This window comes from Anomaloglossus baeobatrachus, chromosome 3 (genome assembly GCF_048569485.1).
Source record: "Anomaloglossus baeobatrachus isolate aAnoBae1 chromosome 3, aAnoBae1.hap1, whole genome shotgun sequence".
Lineage (NCBI taxonomy): Eukaryota > Metazoa > Chordata > Amphibia > Anura > Aromobatidae > Anomaloglossus > Anomaloglossus baeobatrachus.
The window spans coordinates 381,298,985-381,326,670 of record NC_134355.1 but is presented as its reverse complement, the minus strand read 5'-3'; the positions used below and the strand labels follow the sequence as shown (position 1 = coordinate 381,326,670).

Sequence of the window (27,686 nt, the reverse complement as noted above, 5' to 3'; positions counted from 1 at the left end):
GGCTGAGGTATTGTCGCCCTATCTGACGGGGGAACCCCAAAAAGCGTACCTGGACCTCTGTACCGAGGACGCCATTGACTATATGACCCTGAAAGCCGAAATACTGGCTCGGTTGGGGGTGAATACCTATGTACGGGCTCAGCGGGTAAATCAGTGGTTCTATGAGGAAGCCAAACCCGTACGCTCCCAGGCCTATGACTTGTTGCATCTTGTAAAAAAGTGGTTGCAGCCTGACACTCTGAGCCCGGCGCAAATGGTGGAAAGGGTAGTAGTGGACCGTTTTGTGCGCACTTTACCCGTCACCGTTCAACGGTGGGTAGGACAGGGTGACCCGAGTACCCTGGACCAATTAGTGTCCCTGGTAGAGCGGCATGTGGCTACGCAGGACTTGATACGGGACACTGAGACTTTGCGTACCGCCCGTCGGTCCGGCCCCTCCAAGCCTAGGGCCAAGGACCCACCGCTGACAACGGTGCAGGAGTCCCCTACCGTCCCGTCTGAGGCCGCGCCCACCATTCCTGAGCTCCGGAAGGTTCTGTACACTAAACGACAACCCGTCAAGGGGGTTTCCGTCCCCATTAGATGTTGGCGGTGCCAGCGGGTGGGACATATGGAAGCCCAGTGTCCACTCACCACGGAGATCATGGATTGTGGGGTTACCCGGCGGGGTTCAATGTATGCTCAGGTGGTGTGTACCGCTGACCTGGTCTCCCCAGAGACTGAGCCCCACTTGTGCCAAATACAGGTGAATGGATGTCCGGTTACAGGATTGTTGGATTCCGGAAGCTTAGTGACCCTGGTGCGATCCACCTTGAGGGCTAAAGTAAAGGCCACAGGACGTACAGTGGGGGTGGTTTGCATACATGGGGACCGCCGAGACTATCCCACGGGGATTGTCATCATCACAGCACCTTGCGGTCAGGTGCAACATGAGGTGGGACTTATTAACACTCTTCCCTATGACGTGATCCTAGGAAGGGATCTGCCCTATTTTTGGACTTTTTGGAAGGGACCCCCTAAGTCTCCTCAGATATTGGTCAGTCCGGGACCTGAGCCCTACAATCCTGAATCCGGGACACCTGCCGTAGGGGTCCCCATGATAGGGACAGAATGTGAACCCGATAGGTCGCCCCTAGAGGTATTGGCAGGAGAGGCTGAGACGGTCGAACCCATCCCGGAGTCGGAGGCGTCCCCGGATACGTTTGGGACAGCCCAACTCCAGGACCCTACATTAATACATGCCCGGAGTCGGGTGACAGTAATTGACGGGGTGGCACAGCTGCCCGGTGCCCAGGTAAGGTACCCCCATTTCGCTCTTAAGCAGGATTTACTCTACCGGGTAGATGAAATACGGGGCGTGGGGGTAGAGCAGTTGGTGGTGCCCCAGCCGCATCGCCGGCGGGTCCTCGACTTGGCTCATAAACACCTGATGAGTGGCCACCTAGGGGTCAAGAAAACGCAGGAGCGAATATTGCAAAGGTTCTATTGGCCCGGGGTCTTTGGGGAGGTAAAACGGTTCTGCGAAACCTGCCCGGAGTGTCAGCTTACCGCACCCCTGACCCATTTTCGCAGTCCGTTGGTACCGTTACCCATTATAGAAGTCCCTTTTGAACGGATAGGGATGGATCTGGTGGGGCCCCTCGTAAAGTCCGCTCGAGGGCACCAACACATCCTAGTGATCGTTGACTATGCCACCCGGTACCCCGAGGCGATACCTCTCAGACATACTGCAGCAAAGCTTATAGCTCGGGAGTTGTTTGCTGTGTTCTGCCGGGTGGGGTTGCCCAAGGAGATCCTTACGGATCAGAGGACCCCATTCATGTCTAAAGTGACCAAAGAGCTATGCCGGCTAGTCCAGATCAAGCAGTTGTGTACGTCTGTGTATCATCCTCAAACGGACGGTTTAGTCGAGCATTTCAATAAAACCCTGAAAACCATGCTCAAAAGGGTGATTTCAAAAGACGGGAAAGACTGGGATATGATGCTTCCCTATTTGATGTTTGCCATCCGTGAGGTGCCACAGGCATCCACGGGGTTTTCGCCTTTTGAATTGTTATACGGGCGACATCCCCGGGGATTGTTGGACCTGGCAAAGGAAACATGGGAGCAAGAGCCCACCCCCCATAAAAGTGTGATTGAACACATTTTGGGTATGCAGAACCGCATAAGCGCGGTCATGCCAATTGTGAAGGAGCATTTACAGGAGGCTCAGGCCGCGCAAAGCGGCCGCTACAATAGACAAGCCACCGTGCGGACCTTTAAACCCGGGGATCGGGTGTTGGTATTAATCCCCACGGCGGAGAGTAAATTCCTGGCTCAGTGGCAAGGCCCCTACGAGATAAAGGAAAGAGTCGGGGTGGTTAACTATAAAGTATTGCAGCCCGGTAGGCGGAAACCTGAACAAATATACCATGTCAACCTATTAAAACCTTGGCAGGAACGGGAAAGCCTGATGGCTGTTTTTTCCCCATCTCCCTCCTCTTCGGGTCGTTCACCTCCGGCTCCAGCGACCTCCGGAGAGGATGAACCGGAAGTAAGGATTGGAGAAGCCCTCACCAAGACTCAGAGGCGAGAGGCCAGATGGTTGGTTCTGCAGAACCCCGATGTCTTCTCCGAGCTGCCCGGTAGGACCAGTCTGATACGACATGATATTGTCACCGAGCCCCACCTGAAGGTACGCCTGAAGTCATACCGGGTACCGGAGGCTCGACGACAAGCCATATCGGAGGAAGTAAAGACAATGTTACGCCTGGGGGTCATCGAAAAATCCCAGAGTGAATGGGCTAGTCCGATTGTCCTAATACTAAAACCTGATGGCTCCTTAAGGTTCTGCAATGACTTTAGGAGATTGAACGAAATATCCAAGTTCGATCTCTACCCCAAGCCCCGGGTGGATGAGCTGATTGATAGGTTGGGACAGGCGCGATATTTTACCACGCTCGACCTGACCAAGGGGTACTGGCAGGTGCCACTGACGGAGTCCGCCAAGGAGAAAACCGCTTTTGTTACGCCGGAGGGTCTCTTCCACTATGTTGTCTTGCCTTTTGGGTTACATGGCGCTCCGGCCACGTTCCAGAGGTTGATGGACTTAGTGCTGGAACCCCACCAGGCGTATGCATCAGCGTACCTTGATGACATCATTATTTACAGCTCCGATTGGCAGACCCACTTGGAACAGGTACAAGCGGTGGTGGACGCGCTTCGAACAGCCGGATTGACAGCCAATCCCAAGAAATGTGCGTTGGGACTCACGGAAGCCCGCTACTTGGGCTACGTGATAGGCCAAGGAGTGATTAAGCCCCAAATTAACAAGGTTGAGGCGATCCAGAAGTGGCCTAGACCCCTGACCACGAAGCAGGTTAGGGCCTTCCTGGGTATCGTGGGGTACTACAGGAGGTTTGTAAAGGATTTTGCGGGACTATCAGCCCCCTTGACGGACCTTCTCAAAGGCAAGAAGTCCGTCATGGTGCGCTGGACTCCGCAGGCCGAGGATTCCTTCCGGGCCCTGAAGGGGGTCCTGTGCGGACAGCCCGTTCTTGTACACCCTGATTTCCGGAAGGAGTTCATAGTACAGACTGACGCCTCCGAGGTCGGCCTGGGGGCAGTGCTGTCTCAGGTGGTTCAGGGGGAGGAACACCCCGTCACCTTCTTAAGTAGGAAGCTCACCCCTCCCGAGCGGAATTATAGCGTAGTGGAGAAGGAGTGCCTGGCGATCAAGTGGGCCTTGGAGTCCCTACGCTATTACCTGCTGGGACGGCAGTTTCACTTGGTGACGGATCACTCTCCACTGGTCTGGATGAGGTCCGCCAAGGAACGGAATGCCCGGGTTACCCGGTGGTTCCTTTCTCTGCAGAACTTCCGGTTTACGGTTGAACATAGGGCCGGTGGGTTGCAGGGCAACGCCGATGCCTTGTCCCGCGGCCCGTGTTTGATGGCGAGAGTTCAACCCCGCACGATTGAACTGAGGGGGGGGGTATGTGAGACTGTGACCGGGGTTATCTATTACGGCCGGTATGTCTCGCCCCGGCTGTGCTCCCTCCATGATAGAAAGTAAATCCACTCCAGGGTTAATGCTGTTTCCCTACAGGCTGAAGGAAGGGTTAAATGGAAACAGGAACGAGAGCAGGTGTGCCGGGTGTGGGGGAGTGAACAGAACTCCCTGAGTTCTCTGCTGGAGAGGCACATGTATATTGTGGTGGACTTTTGTTTGGACATTAAAACCGTGTGCTGTGAACCTTAATGCCTGGATCCCGTGTCTTCTGCTGCGCAGCCGACCGTGCTACCTCACAATTAGTACATGCACTCATCATCTCCCGCCTCGACTACTGCAACCTCCTGCTCTGTGGCCTCCCTTCCAACACTCTTGCACCCCACCAATCTATCCTAAACTTTGTGGCACGCTTAATCCACCTCTCCCCTCACTATTCCCCAGCCTCACCACTCTGCCAATCCCTTCACTGGCTTCCCATTGCCAAAAGACTCCAGTTCAAAACATTAACCATGACATTCAAAGCCATCCACAACCTGTCTCTTCCTTACATCTGTGACCTAGTCTCCCAGTACCTACCTGCACGCAACCTCAGATCCTCACAAGATCTCCTTCTCTACTCTCTTATCTCCTCTTCCCACAATCACATACAAGATTTCTCCAGTGCCCCCCCCCATACTCTGGAATGCTCTACCCCAGCATATCAGACTCTCTTCTATCGTGGAAAGCTTCAAGAGGAACCTGAAGACCCACCTCTTCCAACAAGCCTACAACCGACAATAACCCTCAGTCCAGTACACCACTGCGCAAGCAGCTTTGTCCTCGCCTATTGTACCGTCATCCATTCCCTGTAGACTGTGAGCCCTTGCTGGCAGGGTCGTCTTTCTTCCTGTACTAGTCTGTTTTGTATTGTTAATGATTGTTGTACTTGTTTTTATGTATACCCTTTCACTGGTAAAGCGTCATGGTATAAATGGCACTATAATAATAAATAATAATAAAAATAATAATAGTATCTCAGCTGAGGTAGATATGAAGATAGGTCAAAAAACTCGATTATATGGAATCCATAGAATTACATTGCCAAAGTGACCTGCAGGTCATAGATATATCTCTGAGTCAGCTGGCTAATTTGATTTTAGGTTACATGTTCTAGAAGACAACAAGAGGAATGCTGGAACTGGGGAACATGGACATTGGTAAGTATTTTAATATGCTTATAATACCTACATAATTTGGAGGGATTAGGGAATAGATATTTTGCAGTGTTCTTAATAAAAATATTAAAGACTTTCTGTTCTACAGATTTAATTTATTTTCTAGCTACTCTTCCTCTTTTTTGGAGGGTGCATATTAGAAAAAATGTATTGTGTTCAAATGAAAGTATGAATTTTGTTAGTTAATATTTATTACGCATTTTTGTTATCTTTCGTTGTTTTTTGCATAATGGACTTTAGGACTAGTAAAACAGCTGTTACAAAATGATACACAAAACCTTTTGTGCAACCTATGCTCAAAATGAGTTGCCCTCTTTCATAAAATCTTGGGCCCTGGGTAGAGTTTTTTCTTAGAAAAAAACACAAATCACTTTTATTCACAAGTCAGAGTTGACTCTCCGCCACTGCTTCCTGTGTCTGGTATGGGCTGTGGCGCTAAAGTCAAATCGACAACAAGGCAGCAAATCACTGATCTCATCAGCACTGAGCAGGCACTTTGTCTACAAGGGTAAACCTCAGCTCACTGATTGGCTGCTGTCAACATGACATCAGCGCCACAGTCCATACTGGACACTGGAAGTAGCTGTAGAGAGTCAGTGCTGGACCCAAGGACAGTAAAGGTGGCTTCACACGCAGCGATATCGCTTGCGATATCGCTAGCGAGCGTACCCGCCCCCGTCATTTGTGCATCACGGGCAAATCTCTGCCCGTGGCGCACAATATTGTTAGGAGGCGTCACACGGACTTACTTGCCTAGCAATGTCGCTGTGGACGTCAAACCGCCTCCTTTCTAAGGGGGCGGTTCGTGCGGCATCACAGCGGCGTCACTTAGCGTCCGCCCAATAGAAGCATAGGGGCGGAGATGAGCGGCCGTAACATCCCACCCACCTCCTTCCTTCCTCATTGCCGGCGGCCACGGGTAAGCTGTAGTTTGTCGTTCCCGAGGTGTCACACATAGCGATGTGTGCTGCCTCAGGAATGACAAACAACCTGCATCCTCAACAATCAACGATTTTTTGAAAATGAACGACGTGTCAACGATGGACGATTTGGTGAATATTTTCCATCATTAATGGCCGCTCGTTGGTGTCACACGCAACGACGTCGCTAACAAGACCGGATGTGCATCACGGAATCCGTAACCCCAGCGATATATTTTTAGATACGTCGCTGCGTGTAACGGGGCCTTAAGTAAAGCATGGTTTTTTTTTCTACTAAAAATTGTGCTGGAGGACCAAAAATTTCTGAAATGGGTAAGTCCCTTAAAAACATACATTTTTGTAATTGAATTAGAAAGATCCCAGCAGAAAAGGATAAAAACTCTGTAATTTTTCCATTGATGTATTCCAAATTGGAATTACTTTTTTCATATAGTACAATTAACCCTCTTTATAATAACTATTTTGAGAAATTGTCTACATTTTCATACTTAAATTGTCTTATGTAATCAATAATAAATTATAATCACAACAGTTACAGGAACCTTACCTGTTATAAATACATAAAACCTATTAATCCTAAGTAAATACATTTTTTTTACATCAAAATATCTTACATGAGATCTGTTTCCAATACTTCTTATTCGAGTTCTTATACCAGCCCTCCTTTCCACTGTTTTGCTCCTCTAAAGGCTACTTTACACACTGCGATATTGGTACCGATATCGCTAGCGTGCGTTCCCGCCCCCATCGGTTGTGGGACACGGGCAAATCGCTGCCCGTGTCGTACAGCATCGGCCGGACCCGTCATACATACTTACCTTCCCTGCGACGTCGCTGTGACCGGCAAACCGCCTCCTTTCTAAGGGGGCGGTCCGTGTGGCGTCACAGCGACGTCACTGAGCGGCCGCCCAATAGAAGCGGAGGGGCGGAGATGAGCGGGACGTAACATCCCGCCCACCTCCTTCTTTCCGCATTGGGGCCGGCAGCAGGTAAGGAGAGGTTCCTCGTTCCTGCGGTGTCACACAGAGCGATGTGTGCTGCCGCAGGAGCGACAAACTACTTCATACCTGCAGCTCCAACGATATTCGAGAATGGACCCCCATGTCACCGATGAACGATTTTGCACGTTTTTGCGACGATGCAAAATCGCTCATAGGTGTCACACGCAACGGCATCGCTAATGCGGCCGGATGTGCGTCACAAATTCCGTGACCCCAACGACTTCGCATTAGCGATTTTGTAGCGTGTAAAGCCCGCTTAAGTCTCCTTGTCTATCCTTTACTCGCACACTCCTGCTGAATAACAGAATAATTTTTTCCCTACAGTCTGATTTTCAAAAAAAGACATTTTTTTTCACCACCTTCCTACTTTCTTTTAAACTTGTTTAAAAATGTCTTTATCATTATAATTTACAATCTGGCCAGATGATATCTACCACATATCTTATTTCTTACACAAGATTTCATTAAACCTGTCTCAATTAGCCTTTTATACTCATTGTATATGGCTTTTAATTATACATTTTCCCAAAGGAATTCAGATACAAGAGTAAAAATACGGATCTGTGCCATTTATTTTTATTATAATCAGATGACATTGAATTGCTTGCTCAGCTGTGCACATACATAACTTTTTAAATGGAAATTCTTGTTCTATTTTAAGGGATTTAAAAATGGCTCATAGAAAAGAACATCATTTCAAACAAAAATCACAGATAAAGAAACAGCCATTACCAACACCAGGTCAGATTATCAATGTACTAGCAAGATGCAGCAGACCCCCATGATAAAGGTGTGGGCAGCACCGGGGCACAATACTAATTAAACAACCACTCACAACCTATCAATTTACAGATGATGTTTGCATAGGGTACCAGTCGCGGTAGTGATGCATTTTTTTGTCAGGAAGGGTAGATTTGGTGCAGGAATATGGTGGAAATATTTCATTACCAAATTTGCATCTCTTCGCTTAAAAATGCAAAACAAACGGTTCGGTGCAGTTTTCTGCCAGGAGGTGCAAATTTGGTGGTGAAATCTGGTGTAGACATTTCAGCACTAAATTTCCACCTCCTGGCAGAAACCCGCACTGATATGGCATCAAAATATTTTTTTTGCACTTTTGGGCCAAGAGATGCCAATTTAGGGATTAAATTTTGACACCATATTCATGCACCCAATCTACACCTCTTGACCAAATATTGCAATCTGATTGCAATAATTTTCTGGAAGAAATACTTCATTTTCTGAAACAATGTTAAGAGTGCTAACATTTTCGGCCACAACTGTAACTTTTTCATGATATTGCCATGACAAATGACCCATGTATCAAAGAACAATCATAGTCAGTCATGTTTTGTCATGTTGGAATGTAGGTTGTTTAGATTTGTTGAGAATTTAGAGTAATAGAGGGAACATAGGCAGGAAAGAGAGCAAACGAGTGCTCATGGGACTTAATTTAAGCATGTTGAAAAAGCAACAATGATGCTACACCATGAAGTTAGTTTGGGGAATACCATATGCCTGCCAAGCTGTTATCAATGCAAAGGCTGAATATTTTGAAGAATCTAAACATAAGACTGGTTTGAATTGCATTACATTTTGTGATCACTTTATAGATGTACTTGTAATTCTTATTTCCAATATTGGCTATTACACATATGTACATATAAAGTTGCATATTAGTTTTATTAGAGCCATGTACAAACTTTCTGCTATTTGCAATAAACCAAACAAGAACAATTTACTGTATATAGTTCAACAAAACTCTTATAACAAGTATTCTTTCCAAACTCACCACAAAAATGGCTCTTTAATGACTGCAGTATTAGAATTAGGTGTCGCGGGCGGGGAGGACGCTGCCGCTGCTGCGCTCTCGCTAACGCTTGGGTCCAGCGCTGCTGCTGCTGCTCGGTGGCTCGAGCGGTGGGCCGGATCCAGGGACTCGAGCGGCGCTCCTCGCCCGTGAGTGAAAGGGGTGGTTGGTTTGGGGGATTTAGTCTGTGACGCCACCCACGGGTCGTGGTGAAGATGGGCACCACCGCTGCTGGTGACAGGGATCCCGGGAGCGATGGTAGGGAGCAGCTGGGATGTTGTTTTCCCCCTCCGTGGGTAGGGGTCTGTGGTCCCGGGGCCCGATGATGAGACGGGGAGGCAGGGTTGGTGAAGTGCAGGGTTGCAGCGACAGCGCGGCGCGGTGCCGGATGGCACGGGTGTACTCACTCAGTAAGAAACGTACAAAGTCCTCGGTAAACCAAACGGCTGGATGGATGGGTCCCGCAGCCGGCTGCTGTGTCTCTCCCTGGACAGGTGATGACGGCTGTCTTTCCCTGCACCTTGATGTTCTCGTTTGACTACTATGGATCCCCAACGGTAGTCCGCTCCCCGGTGTATGGGTACCGGAGGAGCCCGTTTGCCCGCAGGCGCTGGCCCTTGGCTCTCTAGCTTTAGGTGGTAGCTGTATACCCTCACGGTGTGGGCGGTTGCCTTCAATCGGGACTTTTGCTGTTAGGAAACCCATGGGGTTCCGATCACATTCGGATTTGACTATTGTCGGCGGCTCTAAGCCTGGTCGGGGTCCGATGGCCCTGCCTGTGTGTGCTGGCTTCACTTCGCTCCCCGGTCAGTACCGGCGGGCCAACGCCCGACCCCAGTCCTACGGTTCCGTATTGCTTCACCACTCCTGCAGACGGCCACCACCGTCTGCCAACCTTGCTGTCAGTGCCTGGGCCACAAACCCAGACACTCCAGTGCTCGCTCCTCTCACTTCAAACTCCAAACTCTATCTGTCACTTTTCCTGCCTCCAGGCCTGTGAACTCCTCGGTGGGTGGGGCCAACCGCTTGGCTCTGCCCCATCTGGTGTGGACATCAGACACTGGAGGGAGGCAACAAGGGTTTTGTGTTTGACTGGTGTCCCTGTCTAATGGGGGTGGGGTTGTTTGTGTGTTATCTATGATGACCTGGCTAGTCCAGGGCGCCACATAGGCAGCGTTCACATGTCCTGTAATCATCCATTTGAATGGATCCTGCAGAGATCCATTGACAAAACGATATCTGCCACATCCTTTTTTTAACATGGGAGTTTATGGAGGATGATTCCATTAACGGATTTCTATTTATCTCCCATTTGAAATGGATCGTGTAAGAAAAAAAATGGATTGTTTGCAAATGAAAGAATAATGGATGACTAAATAGCAATCCATTAATGGATCTGTTTTCCATACTCTTCCATGTTAAAAAAAATTAAACAGATGCAAATATCAAATATTTAACAATGGACAAAAAAGTTGTGTTTGCAGAACTTTTTTGCCAACGGATTGCTGCAGAATCCGTTATAATGGATGACTACTGGACATGTGAACTTAGAATTTTTTAACCCCTTTATGACAGACGTTTTTAAAACTTATTGAATGTCCCGTGGGCTGTTACGACCTGCTGCAAATGTAATGATTATACAAAGAACAGCTTCTGCAAGTTCATGAGGAATATTATCCCAATCCTCATGCACAATGGTCTCCAGTTCACAAATATTCTTGAGTTTGTAGGCTGCAACCATCCTCTTAAAATTCTACCAAAGATTTTATATGATGTTCAAATCAGACAACTGTGACAGATGTGCCCCCCCCACCGTGCCAGCAGCCGGGCTGTTCGGATCCGGATTGGCTCGAGGGGTCTCCGGACCCGGGGGTCATGTGGCCATTCGATCAAAGGGGGCTATGTACAGGGGGACTAGAAAACTTGTGACGCCACCCACGGTGCGTGGCAATGTGAGGGACCACCGCTGCTGTTGGGGAGCCCGGTGATGATGGTGTGGGAGCCTGATGTTTAACCCCTCTGTGGGTAGGGGGCCTGTGTCCCGGGGCCCATTGGATGGATGGTGTTTGGGTGCCGTTGGGGATAGGAACCGGGGTTTTTAATGTACTCACTTAGTCCCAGAATAACAACACCGACAGCTTGTAAACCAGAATTCTGAGCACCACTGCAGCTTGTAGGGTGCACGCTTGGGTCCGTGCTCTTGGTGTTGCTGTTAGCCTGTGGCCCTGTCCTTGGCACCTTTGTCTCTGCTGGACCCGTAGGTATGAAGCTGTTCGGGTCCCGCTAACCCGTATGGCTAACGGAGTGAGCTTGCTCTCAGGGTTCACGCGTAGGATTTCTTTGGACTGCATTGGGAAAGTCGTATCCCATCGGTGCGCTAGTACCCCGATTTTGGAGCAGGTTGAGGATGACACTTGAAGTCTTCACCCCCGTCGGGTAAATTACCGGAACGCGTGAAGCTACTTTACGGCCTAGGGTCCACGTACCCTGTCGTGCCCTGGCCCCTGCCTGGTGATAGCTCAAGACCGCCAGCTGCCCTCCTCGGCAGTCCATGCCCCTTGACACTGTCCCCTGCGACCGGGGTTCCAGATCCTACCAGGCCCAGACCAACATCTGTCACCTAGTGCACAGGAGCTCTGCTCCGTGACCTCTCCTCACTAGGGTCACAACTCTCCCCCTCTCCTCTAGCTCAACTTTAGCTCAACTGTCACTTTCCTCACTTCCCCCTTACCACCCCCCATGTGGGCGGCCCTATTCCCTTCAGGCCCCCCAATGGTGTGTCTGGTAGGTTCAGTGCAAAGTGTTCCTAGGATTTTGATTGGCTAAGCTGTTAGCAACACCAAAGGACAACCTGATCTGCCAGGGCGTCACACAGACACTCCAGAATCTTCTAGGATTTCTTCTGATACCATGCCTTAATTTACTTTACTTTTAGATACGCTTGAAAGCATGTATGAGGTATTCTGGAAGTTTCAGTGTTCAAGCTTCAGCTTTGTCAAATAAGGCATGACATCTTTTCCCAGAATTTTATAATACTTGATTGAATCCATCTTCTTCTCCACACACCGCAGGCTTCCCGTGCCAGAGGAAGCAAATCAGCAACAAAGCCACTGAGTCACTGCGATACTTCACTGTAGACAGGATGTACTTTTAAGAATATTTATCATTTATCCTCCTTCAGGAATTCCATTGATCCATAGGCCCGAAAAGTTCAACTTTTGTGTATTTGCTTCACATGCAGAATAAAAAAAAAATCTGTGGCTTTTGAGCTTATTAGTGTCAAATTTTCTTGTGCTTGTGGGTCAGTAGATGTGTCTGTCTTGGAGTCTACGAATGGAGACTGTCAATGTTTAGTATTCTCCAACACTTGCAAGTAATTTGCGTGAGTCTTGCATTGCATCACTTGTCATGGCCGCACACTCTCTGGACAGGAGCGTTTCAGCTGAAATACATGCAGCTGACCCACTCATGTCAGGAGAATGTGCCGCCGTGCTAGGTGATGCGATGCAACACTCACACGAGTGACTCTGGCTTTACTGCACAGATGGAAATCTCAGTGCCTGTTTCAACCAAATCTTGCTGCAGGTCTTCTGCAGTCACCTGAGAATTTTGACCACCTTCCTCCTCAGTAATTTTGTGGCAGCTAGTAATACCTTCCTCTTGATGAATATGTACAGAGTGTAGCCAGAGTTTCTTTATCTTTGAATTTGAGAACTTTGATTCCAACTGTATTTTTAAGGACATTCATTAGGTAAATACTTTGGGGAGACAAAGCATGCCAGACCATAGGGTTCTCTGACATCTATGTGTACAAAGAAAGTACTGATGGGCTGTGTATTGAGGTCGATGGAAAGATCGTCATCAGAATTGATGGTCAGATCGATGATGTCTTGATTGGTGGCAATGTGTCTGTCGAGTGCCTGGACGAAGGATCAGAATCAACTACAGTAAGTATGGTTGATATAGTATTAAAACACAAACTTCAGGATACCTTTATAAAAAGATATAATATATCCAGGTAATATGCTCATGTGAGAGAGTGGTGTAAGCATATTTCATCTCAAAGCTCAATAACAGTTGCTGCTGCCTACTGACTGGTGTATGAACTCCTCTTTTTTGTGATGTTTTTAGGTTGAAAGTGCTGTTTTTAACTTTATTTTAAATTTTCTTTTCTAGGTGTCTGATTATATGTTTTCTTGCACATGACTTTTTCAGTGATCTGCAGTAATTATCATTTGGATTGGACTATGACCATGCCCTATGCTCGGGATATGAAATCCTTTTATGTCATTTGAGGAATACTTATGAAGTCATGGATCGTTTGTTCCTGATAATATTATTAAAATTGTATTGATGCCTTATACGATATTATAATGAATTGTCTAAATATTTGAGGTGATATTACATATTTTGTCCAAATGTACTGATTGTGTCATATAATTGATGTGATCTGTAACAACTATCATTTGGTGTACTATGATTATGTCTTTTCTTATGGTCTGGTCCTAATCTATGGATATGATGTTTTCTACATGCGGATCCTGGCATTATTATGGTTTAGGTATGCACAATTGGGGTTAATGTATTTTCTAGTATTATTGGTGTTATTGTAAGCATTATTATGTACCATCGCTGGCGCCCGATCTGGGTTGGCTGCTGTACGTTCACGGTGCCGTGGCTGCGGTCCGCTGACTGGCCTGTCGCGTCACTAAGTGTCACGTGGTCTGGGATTTCCTTGGTCACGTGTCGCTGACGCGGCCGCCGCTCGGCGTCCCGCATTGTCATGGCAGCGTGAACGTCACTACGCGGTCCGTCTCTGATTGGCCGCCTGTCATGTTATATACCAGGTGCTTTCATACTCCATCACTGCCCCGTGACGAAGGTTTTCGAAACGGCCGTCGGGCTGTCTCCTGCAGTAATCCTGCCACGCGATCAGTCAGCTGCTCTGGTATGTTTATTTGTCATGTCCAATTCTGGATTTTCCATTATATCAGTAAGGATGTATTAGTGGGTGAGCCCTGCTCGTGTTCCCCATTATTATTCAGCTGCGGTTGGTTTCTGTAGCAGTCTTGCTATACAAGTAGTCAGCTGCCTTGGCATGCTCATTTCCATGTCACATTCTGGATTTTCCACCATAATAGTAAGGATGTATTAGTGGGTGAGCCTTGATTGTGCTTCCCATACTATTCAGCTGCTTTGCTGTCTACAGTTCATGTAGGATATGAGGGATATATGTGCACTTTACACCTAGTGTAACGCTATATATGCGGTTTTCATTGTCAGTCCATGTTTTATTTTTTATGGATTAGTCCCTATTGGGGTCTTCCACCATTGGTTAGCCGCTCAGCACACGAGGCTTATATATATGTGGTTCCCATTGTGAGTTGCATTATATGCCACATATATGATCTTCCCATTGGAAGTTGCACTGTATGCCGCGTATGTGTGCGGTTTTGGGTATTTTTTGCCCACCTTTTGGGTGAGCCCTTATTGGGTCTCCTGCTATTTTTCTGCGGCTTTAATGCATGTGTGATACATATGTAACTTCCAATTGGGCTAGCATTATATTTCATATATGAGTGGCCATTATCAATTGGCTTGGTATATGATTTATCTCTTATATGTAATGCTATATGATAATGTTACTACAGCTATATATGTGTATATTTGTCCTTGTACTGTATCCCTTCTTTTATCCTTAATGATTGGTGTGTTTTCTGCAGGTTTTGACACTTGTTCACCACTTAAATTTATTTTGTGCCCTCATTCGCTGCTCTTGATTGTACCATTGTTCTGATTAAATTGTCATAAATAAATATACTTTTTTACATATATTGGACCTTGTTCGCCTTGTTCTCTCTTCTCTTTTCGTGGTTTCCAGCGAATGTCCAACAAATATTTGTCTAATCCATAATTATCATAATGGTATATATGTGATTATGTACTTTTCACTTAACTCATTGTTATTCCCTCTTGCTGTGTTTTGCACAGGCCTAGTGATTATCAACATGGATTTTAGAGCTAAGGAAACGTCTTGGCTCAACCAAATGGAGCAAGTGTATGGCGGTACTTCAGATTGTATTAATACGAGTGGTGATCAACAGACTGAGGAACTATTTTCTGACATTCAATTCCATTTACTTAAGCGCACACGCTTATGGTGGAGTAGAGCATTGTTAGAGAGGTACACCTCTAAGCAAATTATACCACGTGGACTTCGGGTTCGTGTGACCCCTACCTTCATTGTTGAGGATGATGAATTCATTAAAAAATGGGAAGAGGCGTGTAATTTATGCTCATCCACCCTAATGCAATTATTGATCAAATATAATACTGATCATATTCTGAAACTGGACAAGGAACTGGAGAGTGAACAGGCTTTGCTGAAGAGCAAATGCACGGAGGATAAATTTAAAAACTTTGAGAAGGCATTGGATGCTAAATTGGATTCGGCAGTTAAAAAGATTCAGGATACTCAATTAAAAAAGTTTAATCGTGACCAACGTGATTTTGCCACGAATATGGTATATTTTTGGAGAAGACCTTCTTCTACGCACAATAGTTTGGTTAGATCCTCTTCCTTTTCTTCTGCGAATTCAACCAGTGACCAATCAGATATATCATCCATGTCTCAGACACGATCTGGAGCTCATTTTGGAGGTGGCGGACGTGGAGCTGGATATTCTCGCCAGTATCAGACATCTTTACGTCCCCCTAAACAACATAGGGGTTCCAATAAGGTAATTAATTTAAGCACGCACCAGTTGACCTCAGCAGATGTATCCTTATTGGAGAGGGGGTTGTCATTTTCCCCTGTGGCCAAGTTCGATCCGTTCTTGGCCACTAAGGATCTTCACATCTTTGCCCGTTCTTTAATTTTCAAGAAGTACTTCTTTGATGATCAATTGCACTCTATGTTTCCCTCAGCACAGGAACAGGAGGCTATAAGGATCCTAGAGGAGCTATCTGCTGAGAGTACAATTGGTGTTGAAGGTAAGATTCCTTCTTCTATTAAACCACGCTCCAAAAGGTTCCCATCTTTTGCATCTTGCCCTAATATTGAGTTATTTGTCCAGATTGTGTCTGAGAACTTCAAGGAGATCGCTACACATGTTACATCTAGAGAGGATAATCTCACCCGGGAGGAGCGATCTCGCCTATATGAACTAAAACACTTATCTAATGTAGTGCTGAAGCCGGCTGATAAGGGCGGCAACATCGTCATTTGGCCTTCAGATATGTATGAGAAGGAGGCGTTTCGCCAGCTATCTGATTCGGCTTGTTATAAAAAACTAACATATAACCCTTTGTCTAGTTTTTCTGCCCAACTCAAGAACATACTAAAAAGGGCAACAGATGACGGTGTTGTCACCTCTGATCTGGCTTCGGCACTACAGGTAAATGAACCATCTGTGGTGACTATGTATCTATTACCAAAGATACATAAGAATAGTTCTACCCCTCCCGGGCGACCTATTATTTCTGGATGTAACGGTTTCCTTGAGAATGTCAACAAATGGATAGAGTCCATCCTCCAGCCCATTGTCCAGACTCTCCCCTCCTTTTTGAAGGATACTGGGGATCTATTAAAGCGGGTGGATGGAATGCATTTAGGTGATGATACCTTGTTGGTTTGTGCAGATGTTGAATCTCTGTACACCAATATTCGTCATGGCGATGGATTGGCAGCCGTGCGGTATTTCATCAATATGTCTAATTTTACATCGGAGATCGTCAATCTTGTCATGGTTCTTCTTGAATTTTCTTTAACACATAATTTTTTTCTTTTTAAGGGGTCCTTCTACTTGCAGCTCCAGGGCACAGCGATGGGCGCGGCTTTCGCGCCGTCGTATGCCAACTTGTTCCTGGGGCTGTGGGAGAGGGACCTCTTCCTGTCGGATCGGCTGTCGTCAATGGACCGTGTCCCCTTTTGGGCACGGTACATTGACGACATCTTTTTGATCTGGCAGGGGCCGTCTCATTTATTGAAGGAGTTTTTTTCTGTTATTAATAAAAATGAGTATAATATTCATTTAACATATTCTTTTTCCCATGACAGGATTGACTTTCTCGATGTGGTCCTGAAGCGTGATGCTTCAGGATTTATACAGACGGATCTTTTCCGCAAACCAACGGCTGCCAATTCATTTCTACACGCCTCATCTTCCCATCCTGCCTATATGCTCAATGCTGTCCCTGTGGGACAATTTTTGAGGATACGTAGGGTGTGCTCAACCAATGAGGATTTTGAGGTTCAAGCCACTAAACTTAAGACAATGTTTAGAGAACGTGGCTATAGTAATAGATCAATTAAGCACGCCTACCATCGCGCAAAGTATAGTACACGTGATCAGTTGCTGTATCCGAAAAATAAACCTCATGGTGACGAGGTGGTGAGATTTGTCACACAGTATCATGCTCAGTTTTCAGCCATGAGGGAGTGTGTATCCAAATCGTGGTCTATTTTGAGAGCTGATCCCACTCTACGTAAAATTCTACCTGATAGGCCCTACTTTGGTATCCGGAGAGCTAAAAACTTGTATGACCATTTTGTTCGGTCCCTGTATAGACCCCCTCTTGTTCAGACTATTTTTGGCCAGTCTATACCGGCGGTCCGGGGTGGGTGTGTCCCCTGTGGCGGATGCATAGCTTGTCCCAACATTGTGCGCTCTGACTCCTTTTGTGATTCGTCCAACTTGAAAACTTACCCTATCAAACAACGCATTACATGCACTAGTTGTGCAGTTGTGTATTACGCAACTTGCCCTTGTGGTAAAATTTATGTCGGGCTTACTACCCGGCAGTTTAAGGTAAGGGTCAGGGAGCATGTGTTGGGGATTCTGGCATCTGCAACAGTTGAGGACGCACCTACCCTTAAGACCTTGCCGAGACATTTCAAATTATGTCATAATTCTGACGCAAGGGGGCTTAAGGTTAGGGGTATTGACATGCTCAATATGGATGCTAGGGGAGGTGCGGTCAGTGTGCGCTTGGCACAACTTGAGGCCAGATGGATATGGATTCTTAATACAACATGTCCATCTGGCCTCAATGAAAATAATAGTTTTTCCTCTTTTTTGTGATGTTTTTAGGTTGAAAGTGCTGTTTTTAACTTTATTTTAAATTTTCTTTTCTAGGTGTCTGATTATATGTTTTCTTGCACATGACTTTTTCAGTGATCTGCAGTAATTATCATTTGGATTGGACTATGACCATGCCCTATGCTCGGGATATGAAATCCTTTTATGTCATTTGAGGAATACTTATGAAGTCATGGATCGTTTGTTCCTGATAATATTATTAAAATTGTATTGATGCCTTATACGATATTATAATGAATTGTCTAAATATTTGAGGTGATATTACATATTTTGTCCAAATGTACTGATTGTGTCATATAATTGATGTGATCTGTAACAACTATCATTTGGTGTACTATGATTATGTCTTTTCTTATGGTCTGGTCCTAATCTATGGATATGATGTTTTCTACATGCGGATCCTGGCATTATTATGGTTTAGGTATGCACAATTGGGGTTAATGTATTTTCTAGTATTATTGGTGTTATTGTAAGCATTATTATGTACCATCGCTGGCGCCCGATCTGGGTTGGCTGCTGTACGTTCACGGTGCCGTGGCTGCGGTCCGCTGACTGGCCTGTCGCGTCACTAAGTGTCACGTGGTCTGGGATTTCCTTGGTCACGTGTCGCTGACGCGGCCGCCGCTCGGCGTCCCGCATTGTCATGGCAGCGTGAACGTCACTACGCGGTCCGTCTCTGATTGGCCGCCTGTCATGTTATATACCAGGTGCTTTCATACTCCATCACTGCCCCGTGACGAAGGTTTTCGAAACGGCCGTCGGGCTGTCTCCTGCAGTAATCCTGCCACGCGATCAGTCAGCTGCTCTGGTATGTTTATTTGTCATGTCCAATTGTGGATTTTCCATTATATCAGTAAGGATGTATTAGTGGGTGAGCCCTGCTCGTGTTCCCCATTATTATTCAGCTGCGGTTGGTTTCTGTAGCAGTCTTGCTATACAAGTAGTCAGCTGCCTTGGCATGCTCATTTCCATGTCACATTCTGGATTTTCCACCATAATAGTAAGGATGTATTAGTGGGTGAGCCTTGATTGTGCTTCCCATACTATTCAGCTGCTTTGCTGTCTACAGTTTATGTAGGATATGAGGGATATATGTGCACTTTACACCTAGTGTAACGCTATATATGCGGTTTTCATTGTCAGTCCATGTTTTATTTTTTATGGATTAGTCCCTATTGGGGTCTTCCACCATTGGTTAGCCGCTCAGCACACGAGGCTTATATATATGTGGTTCCCATTGTGAGTTGCATTATATGCCACATATATGATCTTCCCATTGGAAGTTGCACTGTATGCCGCGTATGTGTGCGGTTTTGGGTATTTTTTGCCCACCTTTTGGGTGAGCCCTTATTGGGTCTCCTGCTATTTTTCTGCGGCTTTAATGCATGTGTGATACATATGTAACTTCCAATTGGGCTAGCATTATATTTCATATATGAGTGGCCATTATCAATTGGCTTGGTATATGATTTATCTCTTATATGTAATGCTATATGATAATGTTACTACAGCTATATATGTGTATATTTGTCCTTGTACTGTATCCCTTCTTTTATCCTTAATGATTGGTGTGTTTTCTGCAGGTTTTGACACTTGTTCACCACTTAAATTTATTTTGTGCCCTCATTCGCTGCTCTTGATTGTACCATTGTTCTGATTAAATTGTCATAAATAAATATACTTTTTTACATATATTGGACCTTGTTCGCCTTGTTCTCTCTTCTCTTTTCGTGGTGTATGAACTCTGCCAGAATGCTTAAAGAAAAACACCATTCATAGTTTTGGGCTGCACTAACCAAAATGAAGATCATTGATCCAACGCTAGAAAAAAAGCGGTTTTTATTCCACAGTGGAATAAAAAACAGGTTGTTTTTTTAGGAATATCTATTGTTTTTTTTTTAGTTTTTTCTGTCCGTTTCCATGTTTGTGCAAGGCAATGAAATGTTCACCCAACTTTTTGGACCACTCTCTTGATAACCCAAAAGTATTAGTGAATTGGAGGTCATTGCCTATGAGAAATTAGTTAACATTGCTGAGGAAGACTGCCAAAAGATTGTTTTGGTTATGCATCACATCTGAAGCAGTCAATATAGCTAAAGTGCTGCCATTTAGATGAAAAGACCTCTATCATGAAAAAGTTGATCAATTTTGAGACTGTAATAGTCTTTAAAGGTGCCATTTTGTGTTGAATTTGGATATACCACCTGTTCTAATAGCTGTGCTCAGTTATATAAATTGTTCTTATTTGATTGGTTAATTGAAAACTGCAGAAAGTTAGAGAATTTTGCCAATAAACCTAATTTATTAACCATACCATTAAAACCACTGACAGATAAAGTGACTGCATCTTATCTGTTAGCGATTTTAATGCTGTGGCTCACTTCTGTGATAATGGCACCTGCCAAGAGAAGGGAAATACTAATGTGTATGTGAATAGACAATTCTTGAAAGTTGACGTCCAAAAGAGGGATTTGGAACAAAGTGAAAAAATGTTAAGAATGAATTGTAAAAATCACAAAATAAATAAACATGGCAAAAATGCTGATCCTTCATCATACTGTTTCAGAGAATTTAGAATAATACGCAATCAATATGTAGGTAAATAAAAATACATATCTTGAAAAGATCATCTTTTCCCACAAAAAAAACAGCCCTCACTCAGTACTGTCAAGTAAAGACGTTATAGCTCTCAGAATATGATGATGGAGAAACATTTTTTTTTTTTCAATAAAACTGATCTTTGTGTGCAAATGTATCAAAACATACATGAAAAAACTTTTAAAAAAGTAGAATCAATATAATTGTGATGACTCTAAGAATAAAACTGTCAACACTTTTACTGTATGCTGAACAGCATATAAAACTAAAAATTAAATCATTAATTAAGTATAAATTCCTTCCAAAATCAGAATAGGAAGGGATCAAAAATTGCTGCATACCCAAATATGGTACCAATAAAGGTTGCAATTCAATCCACAAAATTAAGCTACTACATGGCTTTGTCTGAAAAAAATGAAAAATTATATTTCTTAATATATGGGAATGCAAAACAAATTGTAACTGTAAATGTTTAACATGTGTAAATTGAACCTACCCAAAGAAAAAATGTGACTTACCATTTATTCAGCACAATGAGTGGTGTAAAAAAATAAAATTCTTGCACTGCTGTTATGGTCATTCTGCTTTTAAAAAAATTGCAATATGGCTCAGTTCTCATTTTTCAGGATTCAGACAAAACCCTGATGGAAAATTCACTGTAATGAGCCAGATTGAGTCAATTTAGACTCTGTATGGCCTCTGATCCATCAGTGTCCATATTTAAAGGCATTCAGAACATCATGGTAGACAACAGTTTTGTGTTGGGCACTTATGGACACCACAGAACAGAGACCAGAGTCGAGGAATGCTCTGAGAGCGTCATGGTAATGGGTGTTCGTTTTGAATCACACAGTTCAGAGATTTAGACGGAAACCATGATGCAAGTGCTGTGCATGAAGCACAGGATGAATGTGAACCTAGATTAAAGGTCTACATTGAGATCTGTCATCTTTCAATGAAAATATAGCATATGTCGTATGGTGTTCAGCGTTGCTTTCGTTGGGTATTATGGTGGCATCTGACTCTGTTCACACTGTCTTCTCTGCTCTATAGTACAGCAGAACTTAGGTCCTGCTGGCATGTGATCATCTGCTGGGATCTCAGGTGGCTGATCACCAGCTGCCTTATACTGGGGCTGAGTGCTAGATATAGCTGTGCTTCCTCGGTTCTGGTGGTTATCCTGTCCTTTAGTGATCTACAAGTTGCAGTTTCACGTGGTCCCCCAGTTGTAGGATTATTTCCTACTCCTTTTTGCTTTACTCCCAAGTTTACATACTGTCCCTCTTCGGGTATAAGTGAAGTGTGTGCAAGTTTTTGTTTACCCTTGTCTGTGCCTATTTGTGGGGTTTTGGTTACTGGGCTTCTGGCCTGCTCCCAGGATGGGGTGGGGTACTATCAGGGCTCAAACAGGAGACATGGTCACGCTGGGGGCTCAAACCTTGCTACCATCGAGCCTACCTTCAAGATAAGGGACTGCCTAGGAGCCGCTCTTCCATTTGTACATATCCCGTGACAGCAAGTTTCCACATTACTGGTATCACAAAGGTTTTGGAAAATCAAAATGTTCCCTCCAAAAAATGTCCAGTGTGAAACCTTGACTCCCAGATCCAAATGCTCCTATACAGTTTCTTGAAACCACTTTTAGCATCAAGTGTAGTGGGAAGAACCAATTTAACAATGTATGGGGTATATGATTCCAATAGTAGAAGCTGGGTACAATATATTAGCAGGATTTTGCTGAACAGGTACCTCACGGGTACTACTAATTATACTTGGCACCTGCAAGCAATACCATCAAAATCTGCACTCCTTTCATTATAAGCTTGGCACTGCTCAAACCACTTATGGGGTGTTGACATACTCAGGAGGAGCAATTTTGACAAATTATTTGGTCCATTTTCTTCCATTAGCCCTTTTGGAAGCCTTGCATTTAAGTGGAGAAAAAAATATTTTTTCAATTTTACAGCCCGATACTAAATTCCAAACGCTCAAAACGCCCTACATGAATTTGAGCAATGTTTTATATGAATTTTATATGTTTTATATGAATTTATATGAAGTTTTATATGAATCACAGATTTTTGAGATGTAGATGAAAACTGTTATTTAAATGCTCATGTCCTGCACCCCAAATTTGCACCAATAGCATTCAACGTAACCCATAAAAAACAACTTAGGTCTTTCATCTGTTAATGGAGATGTTTGAGGTTTCCTTGTTACTGGTAGCACACAGGCTTTTGAAAAGCGCTATGGCTCCACCCCTCAAAAAAGAAATTCAGCAAAATCTGTAGATCCAAATCCAAATGCACTACTCCCTTCTGAGCACCACAATATGCCTAAACAACATTAAACATCCACATTTTTGGTATTGTTGTAATGAGGAAAGTCTACATAAGCACCAGCTGGGAAAAATGTATGGGCAGTATTAGAGCTTATTTGCAATTTTTTTTTGTCAACATTCCCTGCATTTCACTCCATGGGTGTTTTCTAGAGACAAAAGAGTCACTAAACCTGTAGATGAATTTCCAGAGGGGTATAAATTCCAATATGTTGTCACTTGTGGGGGTTTCTGCTGTTCTGGCACTTAGGAGCTGTGCAAATGGAGTCCGCAAACTTTTCTAGAAAAATCTGTGCTCCAAAAGTCAAATGGTGCTCCTTCCCTCCTGAGCCCTGACATGAGGTCAAACATTGTTGTAAAGACACAGCATTTTAGATGTAAAAATGTTATTATTTTTTTTTTCTTCATTGCCCAAGAGAATAACATTTTATGACATACCCGTGGTGTCAATATGCTCACTGCACCCTTAAATTAATTCATTGTGGGGTGTGCTTTGTAAAATGGGGTCACGTATTAAAAGTCTGTTTTTCTGGCATGTCAGAGGCTTTGCTACATGGCAATACCAAACCATGTGAATGGTATTTGAACTCCAATATGGTCTCCTTCACTTCTGACCATTGCACTGTACCTTAAAAGTGTTTTTTGTCCACATGTGGGGTATTGGATAACTTAGAAGAAATTGTGTAAAAGAATGGTATTGTCCATTTTCTCCTATTACCCTTTTTTAAATTAAAACGTTGAAGCCAAAACAAAATTTTAGTAGAAGAAATGGTATGTTTATATTTTCACGTCCTGTTGTAACATTCATTTAAATGCTGTGATTTGGTCTCAGTAATTCATTTGTAATATAACCTGAAGAAGGAGCCTTTATGCTCTGAAAGCTTGCTAATATCATTTTTCTGGTTAGTCTATAAAGGTATCACTCCTAAAATACTGGTGTCATTCTTGGGACATAGTATTTCAATTGATTTTTCTGGCTAACACGGTACCACAATATTAACCTCTATTGCACGTTGAAAAAATTAGAAATTGCAGATGACTTTTAACCCTTCTAACCTCCTAAAAAATATGTGTTTCAAAAATAATGCTGATATAAAGTAGAAATATGTTACATTTTATTTATTAACTATTTTGCATGACCTAATGCTCTGGTTTAAGGGCATACAAATTGAAAATTGCTAAATTTAAAAAAAAAAATCCAATATTTTCACAAGTAAATGTTAAACATTTTGAACTAAATTTACCACTATCATGAAGTACAATGTGTCACAAAAAATATTCTAAGAATCATAAGATCCATTGAAGTGTTCCAGAGTTACTGTACCTCCTAAAATGACACTGGTCATAATTGTCAAATTTGGCTGTGTACAGAAGGTCAAAACAGGCTTCAGCTGTAAGGGCTTTAAACCACACCCATGATTCATTAAAAAGTAATGCAAGAAAACACTAAAATTGTCTATAATTAACAAGCATAATATTTTAAGACACAGAGAATAAATTACATAAATTTCACAGCAGTAGGGTGACAATAGCTTTGGGGATCCTAGAGTTCCCTAATGTCTGTCCCTACCTAGACACGGAGGTTGGCAGCCTACAAAGTACAACAATAGCATCCCCACTCAATGAATGCTAAACTGGTTTTTCATACATACTTGCTCTATTAATGAATTTATAAATTGTTTCGCTGTTAAAGCTCATTTTATCGAAGGTGAAATGCAAATATTTGAACAGCTAGGAAAGGATCTATTGGGGACAGATCTACAGAGTATTTTGTGCAATATCATGAATTGTTTAAATTAACTCAGGATGATTATTTTGTGTATTATTTTCCTATACTATTAAATGGTATCTATTCCCTTATCAAAGTGTTACTATTTAGTCGCTTCTGGCATCTATGGATTGTATTATATATCTGTTGGGATTTATAAATACGGTAGTGATTCTAGGGACTACTTGGAACACAATCTTCATAGAGCGGGGGCACAATTGTTGTTTTTAAAGTACTTTGGCCCTCTATGATTCTTAGTTCCTTTTTTGTTTCTATTTATCATGAGTTCTCACATGCACCGTGTTAGCTAAAGGGTTTGTTCCCTTTCAATTATATTTTTCCCCTAGCTGTAGTTTGGTATAAACAAATCAAACAACACTATAGTATTGTCTAGCATTGCCTGAGGTGCAAATATAAAGGGAATCTGTCAGCAGGTTTTTGCTACCACCAGAGAGAGGAGGATATTATAGGCAAAGAGTCCCTGAATCCAATGATGTATCACTTAATTTACTGGGTGCAGTGGTTTTCACAAAATCAGACTTTTTAGATTTAGCAAGTAGCAAAGTTTAGAATGCTGCCCCCACGCACACCAGTATCTCTATATACAATGTCTATAGACAGTGAACTGCTAATCACACCAGGGGACATGCTGGACAAGCTGACTTCTAGCTGACCTAGTCCAGCAATAATTCTGAAGCTAAAACTAACATTGCAGGTAAACAGCAAAACCCTGTGTGAAAAGAGATGCTGAAATCTCTGTGTTAACCCTGCAGCATAATGTCTTCAGATTACATAGCAAAAATCTGCTGACAGATTCCTTTTAATGTCAACAGTACAACAGCCAATTAGGAAGTTTTGTGGCTATGAGCAAGAAATCTGTCTTCATGGGAATGCCCAGCTAGAGCTGCTGAGCTGACTACTTGGCTGCCATGCTGTCAAGAATATGTTAACACTGCAACTAATGCCAGGCATCAGGGAAAACATTGCAGACTTGCCAGTGGACCTGGGGAAAGTGAGTAAAGTGGATTTCATTTTTGAAGCAAACTGTAGCCATGGGATACATTTTATTGAAAGGGAGTAACCCTTTAGGGGATTGAATATTATCAGTACAAGTGCTTCTCAATAATTTAGAATATCCTTAAAAAGTTAATTTATTTTAGTAGTTCAATACAAAAAGGGAAACACACATATAATAGAGTCATTACAAACAGTGGTCCATTTCAAGTGTTTATTTCTGTTAATGTTGATGACTATGGCTTACAGCCAATGAAAACCCAAAAGTCATTATCTCAGAAAATTACAATAAATACCACAAAACACCTGCAAAGGCTTCCTAAGCATTTAAAATGGTCCATTAGTCTGGTTCAGTAAGCTACACATTCATGGGGAAGACTGTTGACTTGACGGATATCCAGAAGACAGTCATTGGCACACTCGACAAGGAGGGTAAGCAACAAAAAGTCATTGCTAAAGAAGCTGGCTATTCACAGAGTGCTGTATCCAGGCATATTAATGGAAAGTTGAGTGGAAGGAAAAAGTGTGGTAGAAAAAGGTGTACAAGCAACTGGGATAACTGCATCCTTGACAGGATTGTTAAGAAAAGGACATTTAAAAATTTAAGGGAGATTCACAAGGAGAGGACTGCTACTGGAGTCAGTGCTTCAAGTGCCACCACACACAGACATATCCAGGACATGGGCTACAACTGTCACATTCCTTGTGTGAAGCCATTCATGACCAATAGACAACGCCAAAAGCATCTTACCTGGGCAAAGGAGTAAAACAACTGGACTGTTGCTCAGAGGTCCAAGGTGTTGTTTTCAGATGAAAGTAAATTTTGCATTTAATTTGGAAATCAAAGTCCCAGAGTCTGGAGGAAGACTGGAGAGGCACAGAATCCAAGCTGCCTGAGGTATATTGTGAATAATCAACAATCAGTGATGATTTTAGGAGTCATGTCATCTGCTGGTGTAGGTCCACTGTGTTTTATCAAGACCAAAGTCAGTGCAGCCGTCTGCCAGGAAATTTTAGACAAAACAATCACTGATCTCGGGGAGACCAGCCAGAGAAATCACTGCCGGCAGCCAACGAGGGCACTCAAAACAGTAAATTCCTAGGTGCATTGCCCCCTGGGAAATATGCAAATCAAGAAAGTCTGTAGAGCCTCTATGCACCTAGGAATTCACTTTTTTGAGCGCCCTCATTGGCTGCCGGCAGTGTTTTCTCTGGCTGGTCTCCCCGAGATCAGTGATTGTTTTGTCTTGTTGGTCTACTAGGCATTGCTCCTACCTGGCCAGAATCCTACTCCACACTGATGAAGGGCAATACCCGAAACAGCTGTCTGTGGATGGATACCTGACCTTGGTATTTCCCTTGTCATATCGTTAAACTTGTCAAAAAGTTGGATATTGACTAAAAGGGCCACTTAATATGGTGGTCATGGTGGTTTCCTAAAAAGAGCCACTCCTTAGCTAGGTTCTTCCCGGAGGGATATCTGGCTAGTTTCTGTGTCGAGACTCCTAACAGAGGCTCCACAGACTTTCTTGATTAGGAAATTTTAGAGCATTCATGCTTCTCTCTGCCAACAAGCTTTTTGGAGATGGGAATTTAATTTTCCAGCAGGACTTGGCACCTGTCCACTTTGCCAAAAGTACCAATACCTGGTTTAATAACCACAGTATCACTGTGCTTGATTGGCCAGCAAACTTGCCTGACTTAAACCCATAGAGAATCTATGGGGCATTGTCAAGAGGAAGATGAGAGACACCAGACCCAACAATGCAGACAAGCTGAAGGCAGCTATCAAAGCAACCTGGGCTTCCATAACACCTCAGCAGTGCCACAGGCTGATTGCCTCCATGCCACGCCGCATTGATGCAGTGATTTATGCAAAAGAAACCCCGACCAAGTATTGATTGCATTTA

At 43.8% G+C, this 27,686-nt stretch overlaps 1 protein-coding gene across 3 annotated transcripts in view; it reads left to right on the top strand.

Moving 5' to 3' along the window:
* The window catches only part of LOC142296507 (uncharacterized), a 285,214-nt gene that overhangs the window by 151,245 nt on the left and 106,283 nt on the right, over positions 1-27,686 (top strand). Inside the window, exons 2-3 of one of the 3 annotated variants that reach the window (XM_075340179.1) lie at positions 13,134-15,950; positions 18,095-19,699. The exons of 1 other annotated variant lie outside the window; for it this stretch is intronic. In XM_075340179.1, the coding sequence (XP_075196294.1) occupies positions 14,897-15,950; positions 18,095-18,102 (1,062 nt within the window). In that variant the 5' untranslated portion in view covers positions 13,134-14,896 and the 3' untranslated portion in view covers positions 18,103-19,699. Of the gene's footprint in view, positions 1-13,133; positions 19,700-27,686 lie in introns of those variants that run through there. One more of the 3 variants, XM_075340178.1, reaches the window with a different exon arrangement.